Source organism: Ambystoma mexicanum, chromosome 7p (assembly GCF_040938575.1).
Source record: "Ambystoma mexicanum isolate Mex_15411 chromosome 7p, UKY_AmexF1_1, whole genome shotgun sequence".
Lineage (NCBI taxonomy): Eukaryota > Metazoa > Chordata > Amphibia > Caudata > Ambystomatidae > Ambystoma > Ambystoma mexicanum.
In genome coordinates, this window is record NC_090939.1 from 68,790,724 (window position 1) to 68,816,938 (window position 26,215).

The following is a 26,215-nucleotide window of genomic DNA, read 5'->3' on the forward strand; positions in this document are numbered from 1 at the left end:
GTTTGAACACTTTTCGTTTGATTCTGTCATCCCTACACGATTTAAACAAGTAGATGTGAGGGCAAGTGTAGGTTTTGGACACAGACAGACATTTACTTTGGACTTCCTGACACAGTCTACCGTTAGTTTCAGTTAGGTAGGGAAATCCCACCATAGCATGGGGCAAGTTAGGTTTTTTTCCCACCTCAGTGTGATTTTAATAAAAGCGTGTAGCCCAAACTTTCCTCAGTTGTCTGTCTACTTCCTGATGCCTTGACAGCGCAAGAAGAATGTTGGATGTTTCACACAAGCCCCAATGCAAGCAGAAGGCAGAGGCATGCTGTGAGGGTGCCGCAGCCCTTCAAAGCCAGAGAAGCTGGGGAAGACCGAAGCCAAAGCTCAGAGAGCCCCAGACCATCCGGAGGAAGCCAGCAAGAACCGAAAATGTATCTTGGTTGCTGAGAAGGTTGGTGAGGGTGTAAAGGAGTTGGGAAAAACTCGAAGACTACCAAGCAGGAGCGAGGAGGGAAACTCTGGGAAGGAAATACGAATACAGGACTGGGATCCGCACCCAAAAAGGAAGGAGAGGCACCCAAGTAATCTTCTTCATGGCAGTATCTGGCAGGAGCGTGAACCAGGTCTGCCAAAGCAAAACACTAAAGGAACTTTTGCAAGCCATTTTACTTGTGGCAGTACATGAATAAGAAAGAATCCAGGGCAAGGGAGTCATTCTCCCTGATATTGTGAACTGTGCTAAAAGTGTAAAGAAGCCAGTGGTAGGGAGTCATTCCCCCTGGTATTGTGAACTGTGGTAAAAGTGTAAAGATGCCAGGGGAAGGGAGACATTCCCCCAGGTGGTGTGAACTGTAAAGTAAGCCTGAGCTAGGGGAATGGAGACATTCCCCCTGGTGGTGTGATCTGTGGAATAAGCCTGGAAAAGGGCCAGGGGAAGGGAGTTGTTCCCCTGGCATTGTGAAAACACTGAGAGCAAAATACCGGGAGAAGGGAGGCATTCTCCAGAGACCCAATAGCAAAGAAACAAGTATGGCCAATAAGGAATGTTGATGTTTGATTTGGAACTTTACCTTTTGAATTTGAACTGCAAACTATACTGCTTTTTAGCATTTGAACCTGGGACTTTGTGTTGTGAAGGGAATGCAACCTGGGGAAGCAGTCATTTTCTCGGGTGAAGATCCCACCTAACAATTGGAACTGTGATCCGTTGTCCAGAAGAAGGGAGCCATTCTTCTGGACCAAGAAGATCCATCACTTCATAAGTTGAGTTGCAAGTGTAAGGGACAGGAATAGGTTTTTTACATGGGATGGTGGACTCTTGATTTACATGGACATCCTGACTGAATCCTTAGTATTTTAATTGAGTTAGGGAAACCCCTCTTAAAGTTAGGAAAAGTTAGGTTGTCTTTTTATTTCTGGTATAATCAATGTGTATGCCACCAGTGCGTCAGTCTCCTCCATATGCACTCTTACGGTATCCAGTCATTGCATCGAATACAAAGCATTGAATGCCAAAAGCATTGGAAAAAAAGTATTGAATGCATTTTTTTCAAAGGTAAAGGTTTTATTTGAATTATAAAGGGTTTTAAGGGGTAAAAAAACGTGGTTTAGGGGAACCCCCATTAAAAGAAAATGGAAAAACAATGCATTCAATGCTTTTTTTTCCATTGCTTTGATATTCGATGCAATCCCTATAAAACACTCTTACAGCACCTTTCTGTAAGGGCACCTCGTGCTAGAGATTCCTTCCCGGGCCTCCCCCAATATGAGAGGGGTTAGGGAGACCCTTTTCCAACAGCACTGTGCAAGCAGTCCGGTTGCCATCCTGAAAAGGGTTACTGACGATCCCCTGCCAGGTGCACACACTGGCCACCGTAACGGTAGCGGGGAAATCACTAGCAGCGCAAATGAGCCACTGACACCTGCAAGGGATCAAGAGTAAGACTCGGACACAGTAGTATGTAAAGTGTTGGTTCCAAACTTTTATCGTCAAAATGAAACGAGGGGTTGGGGAAATCCTATATACCCTTAACTCTAAGAAGGGTTTCCCTGCCTCAACAAAAATAAGGAACATCTATGCCAGGATGTTAAACAAATAAAGCGTCCTCCGTCCTGTGTCCAAATCCCTAAACTGACCCTTACTCGCAAAACTAAATTTAAGGTGAAAACGGGGATTCCTATAAGCTACAGACTTATAACTTTCTCTCAAAGTTCCAAACATAAAGCTCTACAGTGCAGAAAAGAAAAGGATATATATATATATAGTTTTCTTACAAGTTGCCATTTCCCTAGTCTAACAAGGATTTCCCTGCCTAACAAACTAAGGCTAAAGAAAAATTACCTTGTGTCCAAATGTATGTGTCCCTCACACTAATACACACAACAAAAGTATACAGGCGCTGTTTGGCTGTTTTAAACTCTACAACATGATATATAAATTCAATCACAGAAGTCATGAACAGGTATTCTTGTGACCAGGGTTGGATTCCCTTCCCCTGGATCAATGTAGGATTTTCTAAACCAAAGTTCAGTTTTAAGAAACTTCTCTTCAATGTAAAAGTTTGGCTCAATGTATAATGCAAAAGTTATTTTCATCCAAGATGTCCTTCACTTGGCAAAGCGACTGTCCCGCTGCCAAAGGTTTGCTCACACTTCAAAACAATGGCTAACGTTTTCACAACCTCCTGTTTAGCAAGCCAAACGTCTCTTTCTTTAAACATCAATTCAAAATCAAATGTGTTATTTTCTCTGAAGATCAATCAAAAGTAACACTTTAGTTAGGGTGGTTATGCAACAGTTCATCAGAACAAAGTGGTGGAATTGACACTTCTTTTACATCACAGCCTTTTACCACAATTACAATACTTCAAATGATTTTGTTCCTGGTACACTCGCTTGCCATTACGAACTACAATTTGTCCCTTTCCTGGTTTACTCGCCTGCCATGATACAACTCCTACTACTACAACTTATACTCTGTGGTAAGGCTTGTTCCAAACTCTCCACACTTGAATCCTAAATAGGGAGATTTAAAGCAACAACTGCTTCTCAGGTTAGTCTTTTAACTTCTAACACAGTTGGCTCACATCTTCTTCCACAAGGATATTTCACAGGAGGATAATGATTCCCTTGTTGATCTATTTGCCTTACAAGCAGGGATTTGCTCCTGCAGTCTTTGATATCTATAAACGCAACCTTTTAGCTGCTGGCCATGTGGTTTACAACTTTTTTCTTTCTGGATATCTTGTTCTGTGAATGTTATATTCAAATTGCCTTGGTATCGCTCTCACCCTTCTCTGGCTTTGGCAATGCAGGTTACAATGTCCCTTTATTGGATATCCCTCTTTAGGAAAGTTGTGTTCACTTTGCTATACTTTTGCTTCTCTTCAACTTTGGCAATGCTGGTTACAACATTCCCCTATTTGGAATTCCTTAGTAGAGCAGTTGTGCCCAGTTTGCCTTCATTCAATTTCTCGATAGTCAAAAGGATCATTATTACCTAGCGGTCTCCTTTTAAGCGCCCATGGGTTACCTGTCTCAGGCCAACTCACTGGTATAGCCTGGCGTCTCCTTCTGACTCGCCAGTATAGTTTCTTCTTTCTTTGTTACCTCCTCAGCGTTTGGCAGCTCCCGTCAGTCTGCCACCACTCGCCATCAATGGAGCTTTCACATCTTCAGGCACTCTCCAGTAAAAACCTAATACCGGAGCAGTTCACAGGATGCACAGAGCTTCCCTCTCTCTTGGGATGGCTAGCTTCACTACTGCGTCCCACTGCGCGTCCTCTGCATGAACCAAGAGTCCTGGCCTCTGCCAGTTTTTCAGTACAGCGGCAACTCCAGGCAACTCCAGCTTCTGCTTCTCCCTGCTGCTTCTCTTTAATCTGCACCTGAAAGGCATTTAAATGTTTAAAGGTCCTGCTCAGGTGTGGGTAATAACAATTGTAACACTCAGCACAGTTTAGCAACTCAGGACCCCTCTTCCTCTTCCCAGTACTAAGAGCATTATGGGACCTGAAGTCCATAATGTTCTTGTTCCTTTTAAGATCAAAATCTTCAGTTTACAATAATCCATGAAGACTGTGTGAGTATTAACCAGAGGGTTCTCCCATTCCCCTTGACCCGAATCTCCTCCCATGTGATCCTGCCGCATAATACCACCCACATGGTCAGGATCAGATGGCGGCTGCTTTTCCCTGGCCACATGAGAAGATGTCCAGATCATGGTTTTTGGGATGATCGCCTAAGCGTCATCACAACACTCTGTATTTGAATTAGTCGAAAAGGGGTACGGCTCTTTCCTTTTCTATTGACTTTTCCTCTTTCTGCCCCTGGTGTACTTTCCTGCCAAGATGTTGCGATTTTATTACTGATCCTTAAAAGCGGTATGACTCTTCCCTTTTGTATTCGTTTTCACTGTTTCACAATTTCAAGTCTTACTCCTGGTTTACCTTCCTGCCATGATATGACAACTTTGTTTCTTGGGTGCGGATCCCAGATTCGCACAGTTCCTGGTTTACTCTCCTGCCAGGGCTTTTTATATATTCTCGTGTGTCTGAGTCCCAGACTCACCGTTTGCCTGGTTCACTATCCTGCTTGGCCTTTTTCGTTCTCCAATCACTCTTTCTTTCATCCAGGATATGATCTTTCCAATGTTGCCACAAAGTAAAGAAATACCCTTTTCCTCTGGTTGACAAGGTTCGCAGCTTCAAGTTATAGATTTTCCTCTCTTGACAACCATACGTTTCAAGACATCTGGTTTGAGGTCTTCCAGAGATGTGTACCTGGTATACTCTCCTTCTAGGTTTCATTCAAGCATCTTTGTTCATAGTTATCCCAAACAATACACCTGGTATACTCTCCTGCCACTATTATTCAACTTTACATGTATTATGCTTTGCAGTCTTATATCATCTTCACATGCCTGGTATACTCTCCTGCCTGGAATTTTCACATGTGTATTTTTGTAATTTAGGGTGCGAGTTCCAGACATACTTTCTGTGTGCCTGCTGTACTCTCCTTGCAGGACTTTGCAGAACTTTAGAGTTTTCCCCTTTGCCAATATTGGGTCCTTGACCCTTCACAGTTGGCTCTTGTCATTGCGTGTTCTGGTTCATTACTTCCCCTGCTTGGGATTCCCTGTTTTGCCCAGTCTCTTTCTTGTGATATAATTATGGCTTGTTTATCTGTTCCAGTTCCCTGTTTATGTTCTGTGAATGGAGGCCTCCCTTCTCAAACGCTGTGTGGCTCATGCAACAAAGCGCCCAGGTGTTTCCCTTTGTTTGCCTGTACTCACTGGTAATGTCAGGCTGCTGTGGCATCCTCTGTGTGTGGAATTCGTAGAAGCAGTCTTCCTTCTCTTCTGCGTCTCCTGCACTCTCCGGTCTTCTCACTGTTCTGGTATTCACCTCAGGGCTTCCACTGCTCTGCGTCTCGTGAAATTCCTGCTGGTGTCTTTGCTCAGCTGCACGTCATGACCCTTCATCTTCCCGAACCGCATCGGGAAAGGAGATTCTCCATCTTTCAATCTTATTACAGCTTTTAAACTTTCCGGTCTGGATCATCTGATCAGAAAGACTAGACTGCACCACAGGCTGCTTGCTGTTGTTAATCTGCATTGCTCTTGCCGTCTTCCTTGTCCCAGTGAAATCATGGGAACCAAGATGTATTTGTTGATGGCTTTCAATCTCTTTTACTGCACGGTATATCATAGACGTTTGAGACAAATATATAGCATTATTACTATCAGGGGGGTTTTATTATGTGTTTCCCAGGGTGAACCACCTCCATTCGCCAGAGGTTGGTCCCCTCCATGTGTTCCTCCCACAGATAGCTACTCCCAGGGTCAGGATCAGGGAGCTGCTGCTGTTCCCTGTCCACATGGGGAGAAAATCTCCAAAGGGAAGGAGTGAGGAAATCGCCAGATTCATCATGCACCCCAGGCCTGTATCGGGTGCCACAGACACTGTAAGGAGGTCACTCCTTGCCGGTAAGGCTATACAAGGGAACCCAGCTCACGTTCAGAGGCACAGACTGGTAGGGACAGAAGTCCTAACAAGCCATTTTAACACAGTAAACACTGTATGCTTTTGCAGGAGCATCAGCAAGGTGGGGTTCACTTCCCGTGGGGACAATGCCTCCTCTGTGCCATGTGTGCTAATTGCCTTAGAGGGTCAGCTGCATAAGCAGCACAAAAGACATAAAAAGCACAAACAGGCCTCGTCTATGCACAAAGCTAGACATGCCCACCATTGGGCAAACCCTGGAATCATAGGTGGGGCACGGGCGATAGGGTAACAGACACGCTCTCCAAACCCCAAACGGAACCTGATTGCAGACACAAGCCTCGAGTCCTTGCGGACAGTCCCAGCGTGGGAACCATACATCAGCACACTATTTTGACTGAAGGGACATGCACACCCATCGCTTGCAGGCCACACGACACAGGCACTTCCACAGCAATCATTGTGTTCCACTGGGACAGACCATATGACCCTCCCAGGCCAAGGCCAATCGATTAAAACAATTCTTTATGGGACCTGATATGAGAGGATTTTTCAAAGACCTTATAATGGAAATCGTGCCAACTCCAACTTCCACCTCCTGTAAGAATGCACATTGACCATCAAGGCTCAAACCTTTGTTTCACCAGCCATCACAACCCTCTCCTGGGACAAGGTGGCACAAGTGAGTGACCCATCTGCTTAGGAACCAAGCACAGATGATGAGGCAGAATGTTTCAGGACAGGATATGGGATTTGGCGGAATTCCTGCACTACCTGATGTACCTCTGGCGAAGACAGGAGTCCTTTCTGAGGGACTCTTCAAAAAGATGGAGGGATCCGGGATCCTGCTGCTCACTGGGCAGTGGTATCAGCTGCCTTGGCAAGACACCCTGAAGCACATTATCTGGAAGCACCTTGACTCCATCTGGCGAAGAGGAAAAGGGATTAGACACAGTAGGGAGAAAGGTGGACAGTTCACTGTATTTTCGCAGGCCAATACTGACACAATGCTTGCTGCCTGCAAGATTAAAGATTGGCCCAATATGTAGTTTGCGCAGGATTTGCAGAGCGAAAGAAAAGAGTGCAGTTCTTAACCGGCTTGCAGGATGCGAAAATAGTGGAACATGACATCCTCTGATCATGTGAATACTGCTGCCAGGGGAATGTGTTAAGGGCAAGACCGAAGAAGAGGTGCGTGCTTTAACTGCACCAAACGTCTACCTGGTGTACAGGAGAAGCTCAGGGCCTTGTCCTTCAATGGAGTTATTTGGAACTGAGATTAATTTGCCAGGCGTTCCTGAATAACACCTCCTTACTGGCCGTAACATTTCAGCGCCTTCTGGGCTTTATGGCTTCCTGCATTCTTCTGCCAACACTAGCCAGGTTGCATATGCGATCTTCATATTTGTGCCAAGAGACTCGATCACAAATGTAGCAGATTGTGATTCCGTGGTCATTGCACCCAAACTTACGGTGGTGGATGGACGAGAAGAACCTCAGTCCCTGGTGGCCTTTCCACCTGCCTCTGCTATCCAAATAATTGGCTGCAGGCACTTCCCTTGCAGGCTGGAGAGTGGCGCTGGCCCGCTGGGAGATGCCTGACCTATGTGTGCTGTAGCCACACTTGGCCCGACCACCTGGGCAAGGGGAGACCCATGCCATGTGACCAGAATATAATAAAGGCTTCGCCCGGAAGTACGTCAGTCCGGCGGGAGCAACCCGCAATGCAAGTCCAGTGTATTTTTATATCGGTGGGAGTGCGTGCGAAGGAGTGGAGCGTACAAATGCGGCCAGACAGCCTACAACGCATCAGTGGTCGGGGCATCGAATATCACACTATAGATCCGGAAATACCAGTATTGGCACTAAACTCTGGAACTTTAGGGCCTTTTTCCGTCCAGAAAGGCTTTTCAACAGGTGCTCCTTTGCACGGACTACACCACAGTGATGTTCTGTCTGAACAAACGGAGGGTTACGACGTCCCCTCTTGTATGCTGACTATGGACAGAAGGGCATTCTGCCAGGATCTTGCCAAATTACTGATAACATCTAATTTACCTGCAGAAGATCACATCGGAGCAGACACTCTGAGCTGGATGGCACACATGCCAAACAAGTGGCAAATCTGTCCAATGGTGCTACAGCCTATTTTCCAGGCACGGGGTATGCCGATTGTGGGCTGGTTTACGGGAGAACAAGAAGCGCCATCATGCCTCATGGAAGGACAGGGGCTTACATTTGCTGGGAGATGGCCTTTTTCTCCCATGGGCTGGCCAGAGCCTTCATGCTTTTCGCCTGTGCCTCTCATTCAGAGAGTTTTACACAAGCTGAAATGCACTCAAACATGTTGCAGGATCCTGGGCACTTGGTATGCCAGAAAAAGATTTTGGTTTTCAGAGCTCCAAAACCTCAAATGCCCCCCCCCCCCCACCACGCCCATCGGCCGCTGCCTGATTGGCTCGATTTACAGCACCCGAGTCTTCAATGACTCTGGCAGATTGGTCCCTGAGGGCTTAAGGGGTGGGCTCTTAGGCATGTCTGATAGTAACATGCACATTATTAAGGCGTTCAGCAATGGAAGCCCCAAGTCACAGTGCACTAGGAAATAGACGTTCTTCAGCCATTTGTGCCTGCGAGAGGCAAATCAGAAACATGTTCTCTTGTTTGTAAGTGGCCTGGCAGAATCAGGGGTTTCTGTAGAGTCCTGCAACACATACTAGGCAGCGACAGAAGCCTATCTGAACAAAAAGGATATGGTAGTGTTGCTGACAAACCCCATAGTGAAATGGCACTTCAGTGTCCTTCAGTGTCTCTCACTCCCCAACCTCAGCCAAGGTGGCCCCATAGTTCCTGGGCTCTAACATTGTATTGACGATGCCCATGCAGAAACCTTTCTAGTTCTTGGCTTCAACGGACTTGAAATGGGATACCCTCAAAATGGGTTTCCTAGTGGCGATTCTAGCCGCTCGCAGGATCTCTGTGTTGCAAGCTTTGGGTGAGAGACTCGTACGTCATATTCCATTTGGAGAAGGTTGTATTTATCAGAAACCGTGAGCAGCAGTTTTCACATTCACGATGAGATCTCGCTACCTGTGTTCTTTCCTTCACCAACAACGGAGGCTGAAATGACCCTGCACACTTTGGACGTGTCCCAGTGTTAAGGAGATTTTCTTTTTTTAAATGTATTTATTTTTTATTTATTTATTATGTGTTATAGTTCACATGGAACTTTTCACATCTAAAACTGCCACCTCATTGCAAACACAATTTACACATTGTAATAATAAAATCTAAAACAGTTCAAAACAGCTCATGACGAACATAAACATCACCTAAACTCAACACAGGATACACACACACACACACACACTATATTTCATTACATTACATTTCAAAAACCCTATTGGAAGATCAATCGCATGGTTGACACTAGATTACATATTAGATTCTAGTTGTGACCAGCATCATGGAGACTCACAATCCACTAATTTCAGGCGCACGGTCACAAACCTGATGTCTTGCAATTAATTAAAACTTAATTTATCTGATGAATTGCGGCCAGCAACCATTTGAAGGATTTGTCGGCGAAAATATGTTGCCACACCCACCCTGGGTGAGGCTCCTTAAAATCCTTCAAAAGATGCGTGATCAGTACTGGGCAAATAAGCAATAGAAGGTATATTGTCTCAACTGAATTTGGCATTTTGCAAGATCTACAACCCCTTTGGTTTCGTGGGATTGCCCCACGGGCACCGAAAATTGTGTTCGTTGAAAGCAAATTCAGCCTAATGCAAACGGCCTGCCCACGCCAGTAAGCTCCGGACATTCACTTAGGTAATGCGGTAGTGTGTTGTAGGGTCTATCATCGAGCAATAGACCAGAGTATATATGGTACTTCCTGACTTGGGAAATCGTCTCGATCCAGTCAGACTCCCAGAATCTCTTTTTAACTTTTGATGGAAACATTAGGATAAACTCCACCGTGGAGTCAATATCCTTTAAGATTTCTGGGCACTGTTGATGGCAATTTACGAGACCAACCAGAGACCCAGACGCTAAAACACATTTTAGAATCCCCCACATTGACCCCTCTTCCGCCAGGTAGTTCTTTCACAGGAAGCCTACGTTTTTACATTTAGCCGTAGCCTCCAGCAAAGTCAAACCCAGTTCATACCTTAGCACTGGTACTGGACCACATACTGGCAACTTTAGAGTTTTCATCCAAAAGAAGCCTTCAAACTTAGGCCATAGCCCTCTGAGAGAGAAAAATGATGTCTCTGCACCAGAAGTCACCACCTGGACTACCTTCTTGCAGTGGAACTCATGCACAGGGGTTAGTGAAAAAAAAAAACTTATTTCTTAGTTAGCCAGACAGCATATGCCAACATCGCCATAACCTGTTGTTTCTTTGTAATAAAGCGTCTGGCTTTACTATCATTCGGGAAGATGAAAAAGCCCAAATATAGAAAGTATTCCACCTTCTCAAGAAATGTGCCTCCCACTGACCACTTGAAGCTTCCTCCTGCCCTCCCTGGGCCCTTTTGCAAATAGAGGACTTTCGACTTGGAGAGACCGATCATTACATTCTTCTTCTTGGTATATGCCTACAGTACGTTTAACTGGCACTGCAGCCCGACGGGTGTATGATCCATTAGGATCAAGTCGTTTGCATATAATAAGTAATTAATTATTGTGATATTCAATTTTGGTGGGAAAAATGTATATCCAGGAAGGCGTCACCCAAGTCGGACAAATAGGGGATAAATAAGAGCGGTGCCAGCAGGCAACTTTGCTTCAGCCCTCTTGCCGAATTAATTGGGGCGGTTTAATCTACCCTCTCTGTCCAAACGCACAGACATTGTGGTATTCATATGCAGGGCAATTAGAATAGCCAGAAGGGCAGGAGGACAACCCCACTTGTGTAGTTTGGCCCACATGTTTCTCAGACTCTATCAAAGGCTATGGAAAAATCTATGAAGGCAACATAGAGCGTTTTTTTTTCTCCAATCTCTCCCTTTTTCAATAGTTCCAGCATAAAGCCGTTCATCTCTGTGCCTGCACCCCGGAAAAACCCTATTTGGAAGGGATCCAACCTTCCCGTCTGTTTGGCCCAATTTTGCAGGTCTCTTAAGACTAACTCTGTAAAAATCTTGGCTGGGCAATCCAACAGGGATATCGGCCTGTAATTGGAGGTACTCAAGTGAGATCCTTTTTTAAAGATCAGCACAACAATTGCTGTTAGCCAGGGCTCTGGGACAGCTTTTTTTCCTAAGTAGGATTCTGAACATACTGTTTAGGATACCTGCCCTAACTTCAGGGTTATTTTTGAGGACACACATCGCCAGGCGGTCAGGCCCCGGGGCCGTCGAGTTTTTGCTCCTTGAGATCATGTGGACGAGATCTTCAAAGTCCCAAGTTAACCCCCAGTCTATCGTTCTTCTCATGGACAAAAGCCAGTCCAGCGCCATATCACCCTCTAGTTTATAAATCTCAGAAAAATGGGTCTTCCAAGACTGTTCTGAAATGGGGTTTAGTTGGGTGCGCGTTTGGGCCTTCTCTTTAATTAAGGGCCTCTTTAATTAAGTTCTAGAAAGCACGTGAGTTGCTACTAGCCATGTCTTCCAGCATCTTAAGTGCGTCCCCCAAGATAATCTGATGGCAGTAGTTAGGCAACCAATCCTTATATGCCCCCCTCAGGCATTTCCTAGCTAACGGCGCGCAATAATTCTCTCTTTTTGAGCAAAATGACCCTATCAAATTTGTGGTTGGGAATCACTTTACCTTTTTTTTCTTTTTTGGTAGGTAGGTGGCTGTAAATCACTTCACATATTTCTCAGGTGCCTTTTCAATTGAATCCTAATTCAAAATAGGATTTAAATTAGTCCGAAGCCAAGATACTGTTTCGACAATCGGGGGCATAGCTAGCCGGAGACGCCAGCAGATGCTTCTCTACTGAGCTCTCGACTCTCGTTCCCATCCTGACCAAGAGATACCCCCTAAAATGTGAGCCGAGCCCCCATAATTGAACGTGGATACCCCTTGTGAGGGTAGGAAGCAGCCGCCCGAGATGCAGAGCAATCAAGTGCAGGAGGTGGGAGAGGAGGCTCCCTGAAGGAGCTGGCGGCCAATAGACAAAATGGCATGCAGCTCCGAACGAGAGGAAAGGAGAGGAGAGGAGACGCAATGAGTGGGCCCCCTGGAAGCCATCAGCAAAGTAGGAGCCGGGAAGAAGGATTACTCTGCCCCACCCCACCCCGCCCTGCGGTGAGCACATAGCGGCGGTCAGCAGGGGAAGGCGACAGAGGCGGGGAATGGTGAGTCGACCGCTGCGGTGGAGACTCCATTGAGAAGGCTGATGCAACGCGGAAGGAATGGAAAAAGCGCAAGGTGACCGGAGAAGGCCTGGAGACAGAGTTGGAGCCCAGGGCTACTGGCTGTGAAACAGTGAGTCAACATGAGCAACACACCATAAGGGGTGGCGGAAGAGGAGTGAGGAGCGGAGGAAGGAGAGGAGGAGGAAGGGGGCACGCGCCCATGCTACCGGAGCCGCAGGCAAGAGTCAGGAGGCACTGACTTGTGCTGGAGCACAAGGGGGAGCGGGCGGACTGCTGAAGAGCCCGGGGCCCAGGGGGTGATCGAGGGAGCTGAGCTCATAAGCACAGCTACCCAAGGTAGGCTGGAAGGATAAGTAAAGCGTGGGACATTCTGCCCTCCCCGGGCACGCTACAGTGGGAGTGGAGCGTTATGCGGGAGACACCGCTCTAGAGAGGAAGCAATAGCCATCAGGCTTCAAAGGGGACGCATTGGCACTTCACCCAGGGTTTGGATAGCTCTCCCAATTTAGCTGGGGAGAGGGACTCCTCCACAGAAGCAGGTGCAAAACATCCAAAGGAATCGCCATTGCGGCATCTGCAAGAGGGAGTGCCGCCCCACCACCTCAAAAGAAGCCTCGCTGGTCTGAGGTAGAGGGTCAGGAGCACATCCTCCGCTCCAGCATGGCGTGAAAGCAACCAGCAAAGCAGAAGGGCCCAGAATCGGGGGACATTAAGCTGCTTATTCAGGGCACTGAACCACAGAAGCGTGCCCAACAGCAAACTAGTGTGCAAATCCGCTAGCAGCCCCCCTCACAGCTTGGGGAGGAGGATTCTCTGATAAGGAGGTCTGACCTGCAGGCGATGCTGAGGGAGCTGAAGAAGGACATAAGGGAAAGCACTGCCGACCTGACGAAGGCCATCTCAGACATTAACAAGAATGTTATGGCGGTTGTGAGGTGAGTGGATGAGCACGAGACAGCAGCGTGCCAACAGGGACACGCACACGACAAGCTGGTGCAACGGGTGGGCTCGATGGAACAGAAAATACAGATGATCCTAGACAAGCAGGAGGAGACGGAGAACAGGTCAAGACAGAACAACATAAGAATCTGAGGAGGTCTCAAGGCAATCTCGGATGGGGACTTACAAGAATATGTGCGGCGCCTGTTCCAGGCCATCCTCAGAGCAGAGAGTGAGCGTGAAATAGTGCTGGACTTTACCCACCAAGTGTATTCATCCTTCCAACTGGGCAGGAACCTCATGCCAGATGTCTTGACCAGGGTGCATCTGTACCAAGTAAAGGAAGGAATAATGAAGGAGGCATGTAAACAAGCGCCAGTAAGATTTAGAGACACCCCAATAGCCCTCTTTCAGGACTTCGTAGAGGCGATGTTCATCAAACGGAAGCGCTTGCGAGTGGTAACAAGTTGGCTTCGGGCAAACAAGACCAGATACCGTTGGAAATGTCTTTGTACCCTACGATTCGAATGGCAGGGACAGCAGTACTGGATCTCTAAAGAGTAAGAAATGGCTGAATTGATGGAAGAAGGAGAGGGGCAGCCCGCCGGTTCGTAAGAAAGTCAGGAGGACAAGGAGGTTAATCAGCTGAGGGGGAGGAAAGAACAATGGATATCAGCCCGCCTACACCCGAAGGGGAGGAATAGAAATTAAGCAGCGGAAGAGGGGGCCCATCCATGACAGAAACTGCGAACAGGGGCCAGACATTTTCTGGTAAGAACTCGTCCATGAAGTTGATTGGCAACACAGCAGGAGGGTTGAGACTTTAGAACACTCAAGAAGCTACACAAATGGGGGTTGAAAGGGAGGGACAGGAGAGAAAGACCAGATAAGCCCTTACCGTCCTGGGTGCTATGCACACCCAGTGGAAGATGAATCATTTGTTTTGGGATTGTTGTGGGGGGGGGAGGCAGTAAGGGGAGGGGACAGTTGACACAAAGGGGTATGAGGGCAGGAGGAAATGGTGGTGCTAAAAGCTCAAGTATGCACTCATGGGAGAGGGTAAAAGAGAGGTCTTACTGAAAGGGACAGAACAAGTTTAGGATGATGAACATCCTACATATGGTTTCCCTAAATGTCCAAGGCCTAAATTCCCCGGTTAAAAGACGCTCCATATTGCGGCATCTAACAGAGTTGCACACCATTGTAGCCTGGCTACAGGAAACGCATTTGCTTCAGAAAGACGAGGTGCACTTCAGGCATAACAAATTCCCAAAACAATTATTTGTCCTCTAGTGGGGCCAAAAAAGGGGAGTAGCAATCTTGTTCTTGAAAGAAGCAGAATTCGGCAAACACTTTTTACACAAAGACCCAGAGGATAGATACCTGGTGGTAGGGGTTTGCTAAGGGGGCAATTGGTGACACTGGTGGTGATATATGGCACAAACGACAGACAGGAGTACTTCCTTAATAATAATAATAATAATAATTTTGCATTTATACAGCGCTACAAACCCTCAGGCATCTGAGCGCTGCTTATTACTACCCACAGTGTGTGGTACTCATTTATCAACCCTGGAAGAATGAAAGGCTGAGTTTGGGTCTGCCGGAATTCGAACCTGCCTTGCCAGGCTCTGCACAGATGTGAAAGCGAGCGCTCTACTCGCTGTGCTATCTGGCCGGCATAAGAACCAAGGTGTGGGGGAAAATCACGGGGTGGTGTGTGGGAAAGGTGTTCGTAGGGGGCGACTTTAACTGCATAGTAGACCCACACATGGATAAGACTTCTCCCCCCCGCCCCACACAGGCGGATGGCAGCCACAGAGAGGCATTGCTGTAATTTCCCGAGGATCTCCACCTTATAGGGACTTTCAGCCCCAAACAAGGGCATATACACACTATTCGGCGGTCCATAGGGGATTCTCCTGCATAGACGTGATACTAGTCTCTGACATGCTCATACACCAGGTGACGGGCATAGAAATTGGGACAAGGTTTCTATCGGATCATGCCCTGGTGATTCTTCATCTGGAACCCACACTGCGGCACCGGAAGTGCAGAGACCGTGGCGCCTGAATCCCCCTCCCCCTTATACTAAGAGACCCAGTATTGAGGGCCCACATGGAAGATACCTTAAGACATTACTTTAGTGAAAATGACACAGACGGAGCGAACTGGGGAGTTGTATGGGACGCGAGAAAACCTGTCATGAGGGGATAATGTATAGCTCAGACTTCCGCTTACATGAGATGGAAAGAGCAGTTGAGGATAGTTCTCGAAAAAGGGGTTCAAGAAGCCGAGGGGGTGCATAAGGATAGGGGGTCCCGAAAGGCTTCGAGGGACTTTGTTGAAGGCCAGGGCCAAATTGGAAGTACATCTGGAAGACAGATCGGCACAATTATTGATACAAATTTATGTAAGATGGGACAAGGTAAATAGGTTCTTGGCAGCAAAGCTTAGAAAACAGCAAACAAAGAACTACATCGCACAACTAATGGAGGGGGAAGGGAATCTAGAGAGAGAGGAGGCAAAGAAGATGGGAATTACCCACAACTTCTACACTAAGGCTGTGGTGGGGGAGGGACTAAGGGAGGAGGACCAACAGGCAATTTTGGAAGGCCTTAACCTGCCAAAGTTGACGGGGGAAGATAGGGTGGTACTGGAAGCTTCCTTCATGGAGGAGGAAACCAGCAGGGCGATAAGGCTATTAACGAGGACCTGACGGGTTCGGGAATGAATATTATGAAACGCTCTATGCCTTACTGATAGGCCCTCTGACTAGACTATTTAACCACATAAGGGACACTGAGAAAGTTTCCGGGGACATGGGTCCTTCTACGATCATACTACTTCTAAAGCCTGGGAAGGACCCCACCTTGTGTTCCAGCTACCGATCCATCTCTCTACTCAATGGGTACGTAAAACTATATACAAAGATCATCTCCCTTGGATTAATGACTATCATACCCAAAATCGTACACCCAGACCAGGCAGGGTTTATAATGGGCAGACGCACACAAGACAACATCCGTAGGTCTGTAAATGTGTCAGAATGGGGCAGGAGAACGGGACAGAAATCCTCACTGGTGGCATTAGACACTACAAGAGCGTTCAATAGCATGGACTGGAACTACCTCAAACTGACGCTAGAGGGTCTAGGATGTGGGGAGTCTTCTACACGGATGATCCTGGCCAACTTAAAGACCCCATCCATGAAACTGAATCTCTAGAATTCCTGGGGGTAAAACTGACTCCCACGTTCAAGGGGATCTTTGCTGCCAACGTCCCTGGCCTCCTGGGAGACCTCCCGGGAGAACTAAAGAGGTGGGAATTGCAGGAGTTCTCCTGGTTTGCAAGAATAAGGCGGTTAAAATGTCCCTACTACCGAGATTTCTTTATGTCACGAGCGACATCCCGATATGGATTCCCCCCCAAGATAATAGCTCGCCTACAGAAAGAGATATCCCGGTTCGTCTGGGGAGGGAACAAGCCTCGAGTGGCTAAGAGAATACTGTTTAGGGGACCATGAGTGGTGGGATTGGGGGGTCCCAGAAATGTCCTGATACCTTACAGCTGCGCAACTACAGAAATGCTATACTGGTCCTCACAAGGAGCGGAACAGGGTTGGTGTGAAGTAGAACAGGCTACTGAAATCCCATTGAGGGGTGTGGGGTTCCTGAAAGCTAAATCAAGAGAAGGAGGTGGGGGGGGTTCTTCACTAGATTCCACGAGAACCACTCTCCGCTACTGGAACAAAGCGCTCCAGGCAAAAAAACTCAAACCAGGGTGGGGAACCTTCACACCAATGGGTCATAACAATTTCACCCTGGGGTGGGTACCAGGCTTTTGGGCGAATTGGGAAAGTCAGATCCCCTTGATCCTAGGCGACTTCTTTCAAGGTGGCTCCCCCAAGCAATTCAAAGAATGTAAAACTAAATTCTCTCTGCCAGAACAAGAAAGGTTCATCTATATGCAAATCAGACATTGCATCACAACCAAAGAATGTAGAGAAGCGCCCATTAGACCCCCAGTGGGCCTGGAACTCACAATGAGGGAAGGGGTTCTGTGAAAGGCATCTCGAGGTTGTATCGCCTACCAGATGGGGCGGATGTGGGGGATATATTGCCATATATGAGTAAATGGGAGACGGATCTGAGGGTAGCTTTTACGGAGGAGGAGTGGGGACAGATATGGGGGCAGGCACAGAAAAGCACTCGATGATCCATGATAAAGGAGTCAGCATGTAAGATAGCCATGCGATGGTACATGACCCCTCACAGACTACATATAGTGAACCCGGACATTTTGAGTGAATGTTGGCGGGGGTGTGGCCAGCTGGGGGACATGGGACACATGGTGGTCTTGCCATAAAAGCAATATATTTTGGATCGAAATACGTGTCCAAAAGTGATCCTGTTGGGTATGGTGGAAGAGGGGCTGTATGAATCGAGCGGTGCAAGAGCCACACTAATCACCCATACGCCCACTACAGCAAAGATTACAGTGGGTCACAACTGGAAATCGGAACATGGGCCGATAATAGCAATGTGGTGGGTCAGAATGTGGGGCATCAAGGCCATGGAAAGGATGTGAGCACTGGTAATGGGCAAATACCAAAGGTTTGTAAACACATGGCTCCCGTTTCCATTCAGAATTTAGAACATTCTGAATGATTGCTGCTTTGCATCACGCTCTGGGCCGTCCCCTGTTCCTGGGGTTGTCCCAAGAGTATGGGGCAAAAGGAACTATGGACTAAGAATACCAGTGTCACTGAGGTGAGGAAAGTCTCCTTTTCTAGCTAGGGCAAGAACTGTTGGGTCAAGTGGAGTTGATGACTCCAGACTTTTACTAATTCTATAACACTTTTCCGCCAGTAAGGGTATCCTATCTTCCTGATATTCAAAACAACCTGTTGCTCCAAATGTATATGAGAACTTTGTATTCAAGCTTGCTTCTCATATATGAACTGACAAGACACCAGCAGAATCCTGCATAATGGGATTATGCTGCGAGAGTCTAGCCAAACATTGCTTTTTCTTTAAAATTTGACATTTTATAGGCAGATCTTTTGTGCTTTGCTGGAGTCTGTCCTTGTTTTCTTTTCAAAAGAGGTTAAAATGTTCCTTTAGCAAATGTTCTCAGATCTGCCTGGCCGTGGCAAATACATTCCTGTATTTGCCTGATTGCGGCGAAGATATTCATAAAGGAAACTGGAGGACCAGTAGTATTACAAGTAAGCAACCTTTCTCTGCTTCTTGAATTTGCTGTTTAAGGAGTACAGTCATAACATTTTGTGAAAGTTGATAGTTTATTTATATTCGATGACCTTTAAAGACATACCCCTCTTTTTCCTTCCACGTTTGAAACAGAAAGTAAAAAGGAAGCAGCAGCTACAGGTAGTCAGGTGCGAAAGACATCTATCCAGCAAGCTGAGAGTAAGTTACGAAGGGCTTCTTTTCAACAAGAGCGGAAGACCTCTTTCCAGCAAGATCGGAGGCCATCTTTCCAGCAAGATCGGAGGCCATCTTTCCAGCAAGATCGGAGGCCATCTTACCAGCAAGACCGGAGGCCATCTTACCAGCAAGACCGGAGGCCATCTTACCAGCAAGACCGGAGGCCATCTTACCAGCAAGATCGGCGGGCCTCTATCCAGCAAGAACGTAGGGCCTCTTTCCAGCAACAAGACGGTAGGCAGAGGAGGCCGTCTTTTCAGCAAGATGAAAGTAAATCACGGAGGTTGTCCTTCATGCCAGACGACATTAGGTTTCGCAGGAGAGAGAGTAGGTCACGCAGTGGATCTATCAAGCTAGATGACCTCAGGGCTCGGAGGACTTCACAGATAGAAGAGTGTAAGTGGTGTATGACCAAATTAAGTCTTTATGGGTCATCTCTAATTATGAGTATATCTTCTATTTCTAGAGTGTTGCTAAGTCATGAAACATACATTTTATGCAACTAAATATTTTCTTGGTCAGAATACTACTCCAGCATGTTGTTATCTTTGACATATTGTGTTGCTAAGAATCCATTTTCTGGTTCATTGCCAAGTCCAATCAAGTCCAATCAGTCATTTGTAAGCTCTGAAGCTCACCCAGATGGTCAACCGCACACACCAGATCAGCATCTTTCTAAGCCAGTTATTTAAAAGGCTAAAGTCTGACCCCACGTAATCATCTCAGAACCAGATTATGATCCAAAGGGAGTTGCTGTGACAAATACTTTCTTTCATTGCTTTTCTACTTAGTGTAACTATTGTAAATGTCTGGACTGTGTGAAAATCAGCAAGCAGGAAAACACAGGCTTATACCGTCAGAGGCAGCCCAAGGTCCCTGGTTTCTGATTGGTATAGCAGAATTCCAAGGGTGCTAATTGGGTGAAAATGTCGTTCTGTACCATCCTGGTAATGGGCCGCCGCCTATTGGTAATTACCCAAAGAAAGCAAGGGCATTAGCAATGGATGGTGGGGCATTACCAGAACAGTATAACCTGTGGGGAGGCGCTTTATCTCCATTGGCATTCATAGTGGGTGCATAATGGCCGTAGCTTCAACCGTGGGCATGACACCAACAAATAAAGTCTGCATTTGGTGCCAGCTGATGTTTATATTGGGTTCCAAGAGTGCTAATGAGCCTTTAATAACAAAGCCCCCCTTCTGTGTTTTATAGTCAACCGGAATCGCCAACGACACCAACTTTAACCCGCTCATTAATCCTTCACTGTATGTTCCTTCTTTTTAAGACAAGAATACTCATCCACCTTCCTAAGGAAATATCAGCACCGTCCACTCGTCAGGACCACTCAGGATTTGGCTCTTTGCTCAATAACTGTCAGTATCTTCTTCTATAACCTCCCTACTGACTGCACCAGGCGCTTTCTCCCTGAGGCCCCTTACATGTCATGATGGTGACTCTCAAGCCACATGCTAGGATAACATAATAGTATTTGTCATAGGATAGATAGAACAACACAGGATACAATAACATTGGACAACATAAAACAGGACATAGGATAACTTGATATAGAAGAATATCATACAATGTCACATAATTTAGGATCATACAACACAACACAGTATAACATAATTTCTGAGGCTTGTGGAATCTGCTTAGATCACATGCTGTGCATAGGCCGACATCTAGTGGAAGCTGCGGAGTATTACAGTTTGTTTTTCGAAACTCGAAAATGGGCGTCGACACAGGTGTGCCAGTAATACTATCCCTAGTGTGACGTCCACTGTACCCAAGATCCCTCACGCGTCTAGGATCCTCAGATTGTTTTTTTCCGCCATACTGGTCGGAAGCATCTTGCGGAGTCCCCTGGCCTTAGCCATACTTTTGCTAATTATTGAAGTTTAAAATTATTTATTGACATCCTTCCCCACCCCAACGTCGACCCTCGACGACGGCTGGAGAAGACATCGACCGTCGGCTGCTGCACGACGGATCTGGGCCTCGGAAGGCCGCTGGCCTCGGCCCGGGCCTAGTAGGCTGCTGGCCTCGGCCCTGCAAGTAGGGAGAGTGGGGGGTGGTACAGACTCTTCACTCTTGGTATATAGGTACACCTTATATATTTCCTACACTTACCAGCCCGCTGCCTCAAGGTGCGTATGGAGGGTACCCATTTCCAATTCTGCCCCAAGTGCAACCGCAAATACCCTTGGGTCGACAGGCACGCCACGTGCAATCTCTGCTTGCCGAGGGACCACCCCGAAGGAACTGCAGAGCGTGTAGTAGGTTTAAGCCTAAGACACTTAAGGACCGTTCGACAAAGCGTTGGGCCCACCACGCCAGTCAGGCGGCCATGGCAGCGGAGGGCGCCTTCAGCGATGGCAGCGACGCCGTACTTTCGGACGGCGAGGGCATTACGGCGTCGAAAGACTGCCGAGCGCAGGTCCCTGACCTCGGAAGGTTGTCCGGCAGGGCGGCTATGGGGAAGACCCCCGGCGACGCAAGCGCTACACACCCTACACACACTAAGCACACTAAGTCCAACCGAACCTCGACGACGTCGACTTCTCGGAAAGAGGCACAGATAGAACGGTCCGACTCGGTGTCCTCTGGGCGCTCTCGAACGAGATCGCCTCATGACGCAAGGCAATCATCCACTCTTGCCAAGAGTGCCTCGCTCCCTAGATTAACGGAAGTTCGATCGTCGGAAGACGAAGACGACTTCCACCCCCAGGCCGCGCTCCAGGAGACCGAGGCCGCAGTTAACACCAGCGAGGCCCCACGCTCGAAACACACAGATACCTCTCCCGACCCTCGACGCCAGGCGTCGAAAGTCTCTGGGGCCTCCAAGGGGCAGGGAAAACATTTTTCCACGCACGGGGAGGGGGGGAAACAGCGGAAAGCACAGCCTTCCACTCCTGTAAGACCATCCTTCCACCCTAAGCAGACAAACACAAATCTACTGGGACATCAACATCCAGCAAGGGTACCCTTGATAAGTCCTCTAAGTTGCCTACTAAAGTCATACCCTGTTCCAAAGAATGGTCCAGTGAAGACATAGACAGGGTCATGTCAAGGATGTCTTCCTTAGCTGATTTTTATGACAAAAACCCAGAACATTTCCTTTCGTATGACCCTCAAGGGGCCACACCCTCAGGCTCCTCTGATCCTATCCCCCTAAGTAAAAAGGCCCGGTTCGAAAGACCTGAACCCTTCGAGGTGCAGCCTTACACTACTCCATACTCTACTCCACACCCCAGATACCAAGGACAGCCTTTCCCTGAAGGGGACCAGGAGTTTAAAATTATGGAGGAACAAACCGGGACTGAATACTATGCGGATGATGAGGACCTGGAGGAGGTAGAAGATGAGCAGGAAATTTACAGAGTAGATTCCCCGGTAGAGAGCGAAGCCCCAGTTACCGACTCTCCAGTTGATAACCAGCCCCTCCTTAATGAAGTTCTCGCTCGCGCAGCAGAACATTTTCACATCGACACCCACGGTGTACAGGAGGAAAGGGACTTCGCAGAAGAGTTGGTGGGAGAGAGGAGGCCGGTCGCTCAGACCATCCCTATCCTTAAATCCATCCAACGTAGAATAGATCCATCCCTGGTGAATCCTAACCTCACCAGAGCCGTCAACCCCAGAGTCGAAAAACTTTTTCGGGCAGCCCAGTCTGACCCTCTTTATATAAGAGGACATCTTAAACCAGACTCCCTAGTGGTTACCAACACTCGGAAGAGGGCTGGGACACCCTTATCGTCGTCAGAAGCTCCTCCCGACAAGGAGAGCAAAAAACTGTACGGGTTTGGCAGGAAGGTAGCCTCAACGTCCGCCTACCAAGCAAGGATTGCAAACTCCACCACCCTGTTGGCAAGTTACAACTGCCATCAATGGGAAGAAGTCGCGGCGCTCATAGCCTCTGCTCCTGAACCGTTAAAGGGCCAGTTGGCTCGGATCTCGGCAGAAGGGAGAGCCGTGTCTGGTTGCATATTAAAAGCAACTTTCGACGCCGCTGACAACGCAGGAAGATTGATAGCAGAAGGTACTGTTATCAAGAGACATGCGTGGTTACGGCAGTCGGGGTTCAAAACAGAAACCCAGGCTTCATTAATAGACAAGCCGGTGGAACCCGATCTATTGTTTGGGAAAGTGGTCGAAGACGCACTTAAAAATGCCAAGGACGAATACGAGACTCTCAAATCCCTTGGCCAGCTTACCAACAAACCCCCTAACCAGAGGGGGAACAGTAATTTTCGTCGCCCACGCGGCCAAAATTCACAAAGAGGCAACTATGCCCAAGGACAGGGTACACAATGGAACAACAACCAGCAGTCTACCCAAAGTTGCGGCAGGGGTAACAAGAGAGGTCGTGGAAGAGGCAGAGGCAGCCCCAACAAGGGAGGTGGCACACCTCCACCAAAGCAGTGACGCTCAGTTCAGGGTCCCTTCTCACGCAACCCCAGTAGGGGGACGCATTTCCAACTTCACCCAGGCTTGGGAAGGGATCACCTCAGACAGATGGGTGCTGTCAACAGTGTCCACAGGATATTGTATAGAATTACTGCAGCGTCCCCGGAACCACCCTCCACGACAAAGAATACACTCCTTAGAACATCAGAAGATCCTTCTCGAGGAGATCGCCATTCTGCTAGAAAAGGACGCGATAGAACTCGTCCCAGGACACCAGGTAAACAAGGGTATCTATTCAACTTACTTCCTTGTGCCAAAGAAAGATTTGACAATGCGCCCAGTATTGGACTTACGGCCTGCCAACAAGTATGTCAAGCCCCAAAAATTCCGTATGACCACGCTACAAGAGGTAATCCCCCTACTAAAAAAGGGGGATTACATGGCAACCTTGGATATGAAAGATGCTTATTTTCATATTTCCATGCTCCCAGCGCACAGAAAATACTTGCGCTTCAAGGTGGACAGTCGCCACTACCAATTCAAGGTACTGCCCTTCGGGATAGCTTCAGCACCAAGGGTATTCACCAAGGTACTGGCGGTGGCAGCTGCACACCTACGCAGGGAGGCAATCCCAGTGTACCCTTATCTGGACGACTGGCTCATAACGGGGGAAACCCCAGGAATTTGCAGGTCAAACATTCAGAGGACTATCGACCTCCTCCACGAATTAGGTTTCTCTATCAACGAGAAGAAGTCCAGTCTGGTGCCAAGCACCTCAAAACAGTTCCTAGGAGCAATCCTAGATACTCAGAAAGGGTTGACCTTCCCTTCGGAAGAGAGAATTCGGAATATACTACTGCAAATTCCACATTATCAGTCAGGTCAACAAATAACGGTACGCAAAGCAATGCGGTTACTGGGCATGATGGCGTCATGCATTTACCTGGTCCCCCACGCGCGTCTGCGCATGCGTCCCATGCAGGAATGGTTGGCGAAACAGTGGTCTCAGGCAAGTGGTCAGTGGGACGATCTAGTGGTCGTTTCGCCAACACTCGTACAGAGCTTACACTGGTGGACAAGAGAGAATCTCGCAAGGGGAAAACCCTTTTACGATCCTGAGGTACAGGCAGTGGTGACTACAGATGCATGCCTGACTGGGTGGGGAGCTCACCATCTCCACCACACAGCTCAGGGTCTCTGGTCTCACTCAGTAGCCAAGAACCACATCAACCTGCTAGAGCTTCTGGCAGTATTCCGAGCGCTTCGGGCGTTCGAGCCCCATCTGCTAAACTTGTCGGTGCAAATCCGGACGGACAGCACGACAGCCATGTTCTATCTGAACAAACAAGGAGGGACTCGTTCGCCAAATCTGTCCAAGCTTGCCCAGAAAATCTGGATATGGGCACTCAGACGGAACATCTTCCTGTCATCACAACATGTTCCAGGGGAGCTCAATTCCCTAGCGGATGCCCTAAGCAGAGACCCCCTCCCAGAAGAACACGAATGGGTCCTTCACAGAGATATTTTAGAAGATCTCTTCTCTCAGTGGGGTTTCCCCACTATAGACCTATTCGCCACAAGCGAAAACAAACAATGCCCAGGATTTGCATCCAGGTTCCCCCAGCCAGACTCCCAAGGGAACGCCCTGTGGATGAACTGGTCAGGGATGTTTTTACGTACGCTTTTCCACCAACTCCTCTCATCAGGAAGGTGGTGTACAAGATGAACAAGGAATCGATGACGCTCATCCTAGTTGCTCCCATGTGGGCGAGACAACCATGGTTTCCACACCTACGCAGGATGGCGGTGTGCGAGCCCATCAAACTCCCAGCCTGGTACAACCTACTGTCCCAGCAACAAGGTCAAACAGAGCACCAGGAACCCAACTCAATGAACCTGGCAGCATGGCTCCTGAGGTCATAGAGTTTGGGCATCTCAATTTACCACAGAGGTGTATGGACATCCTAAAAGAATCCAGAAAACCAAACACAAGGCACTGTTACTTTGACAAGTGGAAAAGATTCGTTATTTGGTGCCAGAATAAACAAATCAACCCAGTTGATTGCACTCCTTCCAACGTGGTAACATACATGCTCCACCTGCTGGACGCAGGTTTGGTTTTTAACTCTCTGAAGGTACACCTGGCAGCCCTCTCGGCTTACACCACATCCCATAACAAGGTATCGTGGTGGAAAGTACCAGTAGTTAAAGCCTTCATGGAAGGAGTAAAGAGACTTCACCCTCCTATTTCGAACCCACCGCCAGGATGGGACCTCAATGTGGTGCTAGCTAAGCTCATGGGCCCCCCCTTCGAACCCATGCATAAAAGTAGTCTCAAACACCTGACTTATAAAACGGCCTTCTTAGTAGCCATTACCTCTATAAGAAGGGTCAGCGAAATTCAGGCTCTGTCAGTGCAGGATCCTTTCTTTACTATCCACAAGGACAAACTGGTTTTACGCACACACCCTAGGTTCTCACCTAAATTTATATCTAAGTTCCATGTAAACCAGTCCATCGAGCTTCCGGCTTTCTTCCAGAACCCGCAAAGCTCAGCTGAGGTGAAACTACACACCCTTGATGTGCGTAGGGCGGTCCTCTACTATGTAAATAAAACCAGACCGCTAAGGAAAACAGATCAACTGTTTGTCTCCGTAGCTACAGGCAGAGAGGGGGATCGCGTCTCTAAAGGCGCGATCTCGAAGTGGATTATCAACTGTATACAGCTGTTACTCTCTTTCTGAAAAAACTCTGCCTTTTACGCCAAGGGCCCATTCTACTAGAGGCATTGGGGCCACTCTGGCTTTCATTGCAAATGTTCCCCTCGACACCATTTGCAAAGCAGCTACTTGGAGCTCTATTCACACTTTTACTCAGCATTACTGCATTGACACTCATTCCAAGACAGATACACAAGTGGGACAAGCGGTTCTAAGACACCTGTTTGCTCATGACCCTTCTCACATCCCACCTCCTTCTTCTGGTACTGCTCGCTAATCTATGCACAGCATGTGATCTAAGCAGATTCCACAAGCCTCAGAAGGGATACATTACTCACCGTAATCGTATTTCTGATGCTTGTATCTGC

General features: G+C 47.8%; 1 protein-coding gene across 3 annotated transcripts in view; it reads left to right on the forward strand.

Moving 5' to 3' along the window:
- Nucleotides 1-26,215, forward strand: part of CFAP44 (cilia and flagella associated protein 44) — a 1,393,686-nt gene that overhangs the window by 214,894 nt on the left and 1,152,577 nt on the right. Inside the window, exon 1 of one of the 3 annotated variants that reach the window (XM_069635798.1) lies at nt 18,647-19,116. The exons of the other annotated variants lie outside the window; for them this stretch is intronic. Within the exon in view, the coding sequence (XP_069491899.1) occupies nt 19,014-19,116 (103 nt within the window). The 5' untranslated portion in view covers nt 18,647-19,013. Of the gene's footprint in view, nt 1-18,646; nt 19,117-26,215 lie in introns of those variants that run through there. 3 annotated transcript variants of the gene reach the window in all.